Source organism: Loxodonta africana, chromosome 6 (genome assembly GCF_030014295.1).
Source record: "Loxodonta africana isolate mLoxAfr1 chromosome 6, mLoxAfr1.hap2, whole genome shotgun sequence".
In the NCBI taxonomy this organism is placed as follows: Eukaryota; Metazoa; Chordata; class Mammalia; order Proboscidea; family Elephantidae; genus Loxodonta; species Loxodonta africana.
In genome coordinates this window covers 130,726,492-130,735,962 of record NC_087347.1, presented here as the reverse complement: position 1 = coordinate 130,735,962, position 9,471 = coordinate 130,726,492, and the positions used below count along the sequence as shown (strand labels likewise).

General features: G+C 48.6%; 1 protein-coding gene across 3 annotated transcripts in view; it reads left to right on the top strand.

The window, feature by feature from the left end:
- The first annotated feature begins 2,254 nt into the window (after positions 1-2,254).
- Positions 2,255-9,471, top strand: part of GYPC (glycophorin C (Gerbich blood group)) — a 42,628-nt gene continuing 35,411 nt past the window's right edge. Inside the window, exon 1 of one of the 3 annotated variants that reach the window (XM_064287361.1) lies at positions 2,255-2,600. Coding sequence is in view for 2 of the 3 variants with exons in the window: in XM_064287362.1 (XP_064143432.1) it covers positions 2,558-2,600 (43 nt within the window). In the remaining variant the exon portion in view is untranslated. The remainder of the gene's footprint in view (positions 2,601-9,471) is intronic. The other 2 variants (XM_064287362.1, XM_003416689.4) reach the window with 2 other exon arrangements.

Sequence of the window (9,471 nt, the reverse complement as noted above, 5' to 3'; positions counted from 1 at the left end):
GGTGCTTGCTGAAGGTAAAGGGAATACAGAACCAGTGGTGCAAGAAGGTACTTCTAAATACCAGCTATGATCATCCGACCAGTTGAAGAAAAGTGTATTTCTTCCTTATATGAGTATTTCTTCCTTAAATGTGTGCATCGGATATTTTTGTTTTCTTCACTTATAAAATATAATAAGTAAACAGGGCTGGTACATTTTCAGTTGTACATGCATTAGTTGTATCATGTTAGGTGTAAGTATGACTTTATAATTGCCTTTATTTAGAGATTTGTACAGGTGTCAAGTTGACAAGGGGTGGGCTGTGATCCTTAAGGTTGTGTGTCAACTTGGCTGGGCCATGATTCTCAGTGATTTGGCAGTTATGATGTAGTTTGGCAGTCATATAATGATGTAATCACCTCCTTGATGAGATCTGATATGATGTGATCCCTTCCATGATGAGCTCTGCTATGAGCAGCCAATCAGTTGAAAGGGAGTTTCCTTGGGGATGTGGCCTGCATCCAATATAAGTGGACTTTCTGGCAAGGCTCATGGGCTTCTGCTCACTCTGGATCCTGCAGCAACTCCTGCTCATCTGGCCTCCAGTTCTTGGTACTTGCACTAGCAGCTTACCCCCTGATCTTGAGATTTGTCAGCCACTGCAGTCTGTATGCCAGCAGCCTGCTAACTTACTTGCCAATCTCGGATTTGTCAGCCTCCGCAGCTTGTGAGCCAGAGGCCTGCTGTCTGACCTGCCAGTCTTGGGTTCATCAGCCCCTTCAGCTACATAAGTCAGGAGACGCCTTCAGCCCGATCCACGGATTCGGGACTACCCAGGCTCTACAACTGTGTGAGCCATTTCCTTGATATAAATTTCTCTCTCTCTCTACCTCTACCTATCTAGATACTTCACTTCCAGCCTGAGGGATAGATCATCAGACCTTTCTTCTGAGATGATTCCGTGTGGACTTGAACCTCCAAACTTTCAGTTAATGGTCAAGTACACTAACTGCTTGTACCACCCAGGGACTCCACTACGACCACAAACAAACAAAAAAACTAATTCATTGCCATTGAGATGATTCTAACTAACCATGACCCCATGTGTTACAGAGTAGAACAGCTCCATCTGGGTTTTCTTATCATCCAACATGAATGTATATGTATTACAAAACAAAGTGTTAAAACTGTTATAATAATTATTACCAAATTTTATTAAGTGCCTTTTCTGACCCTCCATTATTTTATAGACATTGCCTCTGCAAAACTCTGGAATGTATACATTCTTATCTCTATTTTATAAAGGAGGAAACCAAGACTCAAAATTTTCCACACCTGGCCAAAGGCAATCTGTAAGTAGTTCAATGCCGCAGATACGTGTCGAGCATGGAGGTTTGACTAAACATCCATAAGTAATGCTGGATTCTTCGAGGGAATTATCAACACTTCCTCCCTGTGTCAAACAGGCAGTCCTAATACCAACACGGGCTTTTGTCCAGCCCAGGTGAAGCTAGCAAGTCCTCTGCATCACACATCTCTGGGGAGCACCATCATATTGTGTTCAATGTGATGACACTCCCAAAAGCACATACATTGTGCATACTACTGTAATGGGGCCCAAGGACTGCGTCAACACCAACCGTAATGGGAGGAGGGATGGCTGTCACGACAATGAAAGAATCAGACCTAAGAAGCACTGGGTGTTCTCCTGGGGCTGGAATTTGGAACAAGGGTGACTGGTCCCAAGCTCTCTGCCCTTCTCGCTCCCTTTGGGGGGGTCGGTAGGGCAGACATAACGAATGCTATAACATAACATTACTCGTGGGTGGTTTGGGTAGAATCCATTTAACTAACCGAAATTTCAAAATTCATATTAGGTTTTCAACTTTGTAAGTAAAGTGGATTCTCCACAAACCTCAGGGGGCTGGAAGCCTCAGACAAAAGTGATCCTAATAAATCACATGGCCTTTGCCCAGTATGCTTCCTTTTGTTTAACGATCTCTCCCAAACATTAGCCCTTGGATTGGAACAGAGCCCCTGAGAGTTCAGCAAAACCGGGGTCCTTCCAAGTCTACCAGTTCTCTGCAGTTCAGAGAGGTCACACAGCTACCAAGTGGCTGAGCAGCCTGCCCAGCTGCAAGCGCAGGTGACCCCTTCCGTCCCGTGCCTGCACAGTGCTCAGCCAAGCAATCACGTCACAGCTGGGGGTTCTGAATTCACGCTGAGGGGAATTCACCACAACCTTTGTATCTGGGAGTTGCAGATGGAAAGAGAAAGCAAGTTAGAAAAATGTGATTTCTGGGCAGGAAATTTAGCGCACAGAGGAGTGCAGCAGTAGGCGGGTGTGTGTGTTTTAAAAAAGAGGGTGGGGACCCCACCAGCCAACTCTGCAGAAAAAAATAAATAAACTCTCTCTGCCTATCTCCAAAGTGGAGCCCCTCCCCTCGGCCTGCGCTGGAGGAGGGTGACACATGTGCCATTTCCTCTCCCGTCGCTGAGGGTCAGGAGCAGGCCAGCGGACCCTCCACGCTGCACTCAGTCCTTCCCTCGGCCTCTGTCCGGCGCGGGACCCTTGGCCATGATCAACTCCAATGACACGTCGACGCAGCTGCCCGGTGAAGGTGAGTACCGCGGCACCGAAAGGTCGGGCGTCCCGGCTCGGCGGGAGAGGCAGGGCGAGCCGCTGGGGCGCAGGGCCTGGCGCGGCGCCGCCTGTCGGGCTGGGCTCGGGGTGAGCACTCCAGCCCTGCCCCGGGGCGCGGCGCCCCGTGCGCGCCTCTCACGCCCCGGCCCCAGGCCTCCCGCTCCGCCTCGGAGGTCTTCTGGCGTTTCGTTTGTTTGCTTCGCGGTGTTCATTATCTACGGCAAGAACTTTTTTCTCTGGGAGAGTAAAACCGCGCCTCTGAGAGTGTAAAACCGCGCCTCTGAGGAGAGGGAGGCAGAACTCCCCGGCACGCACAGGGGAACGTCACAAGTTGTTTTCTCTGCTGCCAGGCGGCATGGCTGACTGAGGCCAAGTCAACGCTGAGCAAACGAACAATTCTGCGGGACAGGCTCGCCCCGCGCGGGGAAAGGGTGCAAATGTGGAGGGATCAGATGGCCCTGACCTTTCTTTTTAAAGCCCACACAGGCTCTCTTGCTGACAGGAAGTCGTATATGAAGAGATTCTTTGTGAGGATGTCCCAAACATTGCTGTTGTGTTTTGCAGTAAAACACTAAAATTTCCTTTTAAGAAGCCTGAATGTTTATCTCTCTTATCCCGCCCCTTTCCCTGGCTAGGTTCAGCCATTAGAATCTGTCAAAGAAAGGAGATCCTGAGCCTATACTGTGATTAAATTATTAATACTATAACTAAAAAAAAAAAAATTTTTTTTTTTTTTTTATTAATACTATAGTGATATGGTTATCAGAGACACCACCTCTTTCACAAGTCTCTAAAATCCAGGTGGCTGGGAGGCCTCACCTGCCGGAAGTTGGGCCAATGTGTCTGGAGGTGTGTGTATATGTACCTGTGTGCACACACATGGTGGCGTGTGTGTGTGAGCACGCTGGGGTATGTCTGGTGGGCACAGACGCAGTCGTAGGGGAAGCAAGGGCTGTACTGTCTGCATTGGGACCGTCTGTGCCATTTATTAGCCATGTACGTGGGGGAAGTCAACCTCTCTTAACTCTAGTTTTGTAATCTGGGAAATGGGAATAATGCGATGTTCTTCACTGGGTTGTGAGGTGCAATGTTTAGGAATGATGGGGCACAGAGACTGGCACACACTAAGTGCTCAGTAAATGTCAGGTTCTTTTACACTCATTTTACATGAGACTGGATTCCTGAGTTCATGGGTGTTAGTGTGTTTGTGTGTGTGTATGTGTGAGGCCTGGTTAATGGGACAGAAGCCACTATAATCATTCCTTCAAGCACTGAGAAATTGTGGCCTGGAGTCCTTCTCTGTCAGCTCGGACAGGGCTACCCACCCTTCCCCCAGTGGCTCTCTAGGATTTGTGTTTTCAGCCATGACAAGTGCTGCAGACGCTCTCTTTCCAGGACTGACCAGGATGCAGGCCTACTTGCATACCATTCTGATTGATCTATGGCGGGATCTCTGCTGTGGGAGAACTGTGGGGCCTTCTTTCTCTTCTTGCACTAACGTGGACAGGATGTGTCTATATCCGGTCTCGGTTTGCATAGCTGCTCGTTAGAACCACAGAGTTTAAAGTTGAGACGACTCGCTCCTGCCTGGATCAGGCCTGCACTGCCCAGCTGGACTCAGCTGGCTCTGTAGGGCTTGGATGCCATAGTTATTTCTGGAGGCATGTGCAGGAACCCCAGAGCCTTGTCCTTGGATTAAGGGGGTCAGAACTCAGTGGGGAAATGGCCGGTTGGGCAGCTTTATATAGAATCAGCAGCAGGAACAGAAAGGATTGCATTAGGTGCCAATGAAATGCCATCTCAGCCACGGCTCAGTCCATCCAGATACTGTGTCACTGGGAGTCACGTGGTGCCAGCACAGTCAGCTGCTGAACCTCCCCAGGGTGCCTGCAGTTGGGTAATTATCTCTGGGGCCCTGCAAAGCACCCTGGGAAACAGAGGGTTGTGAGGTAAGAGGCACATTTTATGCTTGCACTGAGGGCACATAAATTCATCCAAAATGTGTGGGAGGAATCCCCCTCACCACTGGTGGGAGGTTGGGCAAGTCAAGTCAGTGTGCCTGTTTGGATGACAGATAAATATATCAACTGCCCAACGAAAACACCTTCCAATAATTGAGAGGAATAGAATGGGCCTGGCAAGCATATGCTGAAAATACATACATAGATACAGACATGTTGTTGTTGTTGGTTTCCATCAAGTCGGCTCAAACTCATGGCCATCCCATACATAGCAGAAGGAAACAATGCCCATTCCTGTACCACCTTTACAGTCACTGGTACGTTTGATTCTATTGCTGTGACCTTTGTGTTAAGCCATCTTGTTGGGGGTTCCTTTGCCTTCACTGGCCCTCCACTTTGCCAAACATGATGTCCTTCTCCAGTGATCGGTTCCTCTCGATGACAGTCCAAAGTAAGCAATCGAAGTCTTGAATAATATTCTTTGATCCGTAGGGCTTTCATTGGCTAATTTTCAGAAGTGAATCACCAGGCCTTTCTTCCTCGTCTGTCTTAGTCTGGAAGTTCTGCTGAAACCTGTCCACCATGGGTGACTCTACTGGTATTTGAAATACAAGTGGCAGAGCTTCAAGCATCATTGCAACATGCAAGCCCCCGCAGTAGTATAAATGGACAGGACGATGATGGCTATGTAGATATGGACATAGATTTATGACTGTTTTCAAGAAATACTATATGGATATACAATTACTTTTTATTTTACATAATGACACCTATTTTATATATTCTATTTCATCTTGCTTTTTTAAAATAAGAATATATCTTAAAGACTATATCTTATTGCCATATATAGACTAATTAATTCTTTTTAGGGCTGCATAGTATGAATTCTATGAATGAATTATTATTTAACCAATTTCTCTTGGAATGGACATTTAAGATGTTATTCTTAATAGTCTTTTTAAAGCTTTTTTTTTAAACCAGACGCAGTGTTATAATGACCATCCTTCTAAGCAGGGCTTATATGCCTGTGTGAATATACGTTTAGGATAAATTTTCCCAGAAAGAAATTTCTAAAACAAAAAGTATGTGCATTCAAAATATCAGTAGACACTGAGAAAGTGTCCTCTGAGAAGGTCGCGCCGGTTTCTGACTCTGCCCAGTAGCCCAGGAAAGCTCCTGTTTCCTCACATCTTCACTCACTCAGTGTTAATGGAAGTAGTCTGGGAGTTTTTGTCTTGGCTGATCAGATGGACAATAAATGTCCCCACTTCTGAGCGTGCCTCAGTAATTTCAGGTCAGACTGGGAGTGCTCTCTTACTCTCTAAGACACTGTATTGCTTTTCTGGGATGTGCCTGTCTGTGGCCTCTGTCCACTTCCTGTCAGGTTCCAGCCCTCGTGAGGAGGCGTGACCCCAGAGGCTAAGTGATTTGTCTTCCATCACACGTCGAGTTAGAGGTAGTGCTGGGACCAAAGCTCCACATGTGCCTTGGAGTCAGACCTGGTTTTGATCTCACCTCCAACATTTATTGGCTTAGGGCAAGTTAAAAAATACATCAGAGCCTCAATTTTCTCATCTATAAATGGGAGTAATAACAGCTACTTCAAAGGAGCCGTGGTGGAACAATGACTAAGCGCTCGGCTGATAACCGAAAGGTCAGCGGTTCGAACCCACCAGCCACTCTGCAGAAGAAAGATATGGCAGCCCATGGTGCAGTTCTACTCTGTCTTACAGGGTATCTTTGAGTCAGAATTGACTCAATATCCCACAGCAACTTCATAGGAGTCACGTGTGGAACAAGAGAACAAGGGCCTGGCACCATGCCCAGTAATAGCAGTATTGGTTGTTACTGTTGTTAGCAGAGTTTATCAAGGCAAACCCGGCCTGCTGATGCTGCCACCTCAGGATCCTCCCTTCCAGACAGTGGTTTTTGCTTTTGTTTTTGTTATTTTCCTTTTGATATTGTAGCAATGACAACAATATGGCTGCTAGCTACAATGGAGTCGGCCCAGACTCATGGAGACCCCATACTCAACAGGATCAGACCATTGTGATCCATAGAGGTGCATACTTGAGGTGCACTAGTTGGAAACCCTGGGGGCATAGTGGTTAAGTGCTACAGCTGCTAACCAAAAGGTCAGCAGTTTGGATCCACCAGGTGCTCCTCGGAAACTCTATGGGACAGTTCTACCCTATAGAGTATAGTGGTCCTGTAGGGTCGCTATGAGTCAGAATCGACTCAACAGCAATGGGTTTGGTTTAGTGGGGACCAAACACCGATCTTTGGCATGAACCCACCACTCCCCCATCACAGCAAGTCTTACCAATGTTGACAAGCAATTCCTAACACAACAATATCAGTACTTACTGTATGTGAAGCCCTGCGGTAAGGGGTTCCACGGGTCACCCCTTGAAGTCTGCTATGAGAGGCATTTTTCTACCTGCTTTACAGACCAGAGCCTGGAGTCTCAGAGGGGATAAGCCACCACAGCGCTTCTAGGTCCTGAGGGCAAAGCCAGGCTGTGGGCACAGCTGTCAGACTCCAGAGCCAGCAGAGGCCAGCTTGCCAGGCCTCAGGCTGTGGAGCAGCAGGATACCTGTTCCAGGGGCTTTCTACCCTCCCCGCTCCCCACCAGAGGGCTGTGCACTGAGAAATTACATTGCAGCTTTGCACAGAGAGGGGCTGTACGCTATGCACACGCTGAGGACCCAGCAGCCCCTACACTGCTTCCAGTTGCATGTCCACCGCTACCTGCCACCCTTGCCTTCTCTGTGGTCAGGCCTGACCCACCCTGGACCTGCCGCAGCCAGAGCACTAGCCCCTCCACCCTGCCCCTCTGTGAGCTCAGGCCGCCTCCCAGGGCCTTCTCTGATGACCTTCCTCAAGCTCCCACCCCTCCTGCCTGGACACCTGCTGTCTGTCTGCACCTCCAGCCCCCATACCATCTGCTGGCACACACCTGCTTGTCTGAGAGGAGCCAGCTTCTGTATCCCCACCTCAGGAGATCTTTTCTGACCCCACCTCCCCAGCCCTCCCTAAACACTAGGTGCCACCTACCAAGCCACCTGATCCTGTGTCTGCCTCCTTCCAGGAATCCTGACTTCCCCAGGGGCTCTGTGACCCCCCCATCTCCCCACCTCCCACCCCCAGAGGGCTGGCAAAGGAAGGAGCTCAGTGAGAACTTGAAAAAAAAAAAGAATAACTGCACACGTGACTCCAAGGTTCACACTCCCGGGGTTATATCTGTTTCCAATGCCAAAAGCACTTTCAAACAAACTCAAAAGCTCCTACCCCAGAACTTGATATGTACTCTGAAGTCACTAAGGCATAAGTTGTAATGGACAGAAAATCAAACCAAAACAAATTATAAAAACATGGATGAAAGCCGCATCATCACCACCTGGGTCTTTCCTATTCACCCCAGGAGTAATTTTTATTGTCTCACCGGTCTTCTCTCTCCAGTCTTTCTCTCTTCCTCTCTCCCTCTTTCTTCTCTCTCTCCTCTTTCTTCTTTCTCGCTCTCTCTTTTCTCTCTCTTACACATTCTCCTCTTCCCCCTTTTTTTCTCTTCTCTCTCTGTCCTCTCACTTTTATCTCTTCTTTGTCCTCCTCTCTCTATCCTGTCTCCTTTCTTTTCTCCCTATATATCCTCTCTTCTTCCTTTCCTCTTCCTCTCTCTCTCTCCTCTCTCTTTTCTCTCCCTCTCACTTTCTCTCTCTCCTCTTTTCTCTCTCCCTCTCTTTCTCATCTCATTCCCTTTCTCCCTCTCTCTTCTTTGTTTTTTCTTTCTCTCTCCCTTTTTCTCTCTCCCTCTCCTTTCTCTCTTCTCTCTTTTTTCTCTCTTCCCACTCTCCTCCCTCCCTCTCTCTCCTCTTTCTCTCTCTCCTCTTTTTTCTCTTTCTCTTCTCTCTTTTTGGCTTCCCCTCCCCCCTTCTCCTTCCCCCACTCCTCATCCTTGCCTGGAGTTTTCTTCAGATTGTTATGTAATCTGAACCTCTGAGGGAATGCCGACTCCTGCCCCTGGTTATTATACAGCGTCTGATGCAGACACAGGGGCCTAACAGGAAGAAGCTCTAAATCCCCGCGGGGAACGGGGATGGACAGAGCATTCCAGAGTGTTCCACTGACTTGCGAGGTTTACTCCAAGTAAGCAGGTCTCAAGCAGCCCTTCACACAGGTTAGGAGCTAGTCTCATGGCTGTGAGGAGCACAGCATAATTTTGTATATTGTGCCAGAACAAATGCTAGTGTGTAAATCTTAGCCAATGACAGGAAATGATTGAGCTGGCTCTCCTTCATGGAGCCCTTGGAGCTGGGTTCCCGCTTGCTCAGATGAGGGCGAACTTTCAGAGCCCCACAAGGTTCCTCCATAGCCTCCTAGCCACCAGAAGCCCACTGTCTAGGGTAGCTAGTGCGGTGGACAGAGGCTGGTTTGCCCAGGGCCCAGGCAGACCATGGGGCAGGAATTGAAGCTCCGAGGCCGTACCCCTTCTGGTCCTGGTATCTTCATTCTTAGTGGGACCCACTTCTCCAGCTTCTCACTAACTGACCTCCATCACAGCTCACTCTTCTCTCCTGTTCCTGCTTCTCTAGCAAAAGCCCTCCGCAGTTAGCACCCTTCTCTTATTGTGGAAATGGCCTGGGCCACACACTGCTTTGCACTTAGCAGGAACATCAAGTCTCCTTCCATTCGCCAAGGGAGGATAACACTTGGTAGGGCAAGCTGGCCAAGGCTGAGACTCCTTGGTTATCTCCCGGAACCCCACACCCAGGGGGCAGTATTTCATCCTCACACTGCATGCGAAGGCCTAAGACCGCTGCACCAGATCCCCCTGCCTCTTCTCCTGCATGAAGTACCAGATTCCCGAGAGGGGCTCCAGTGTACAGC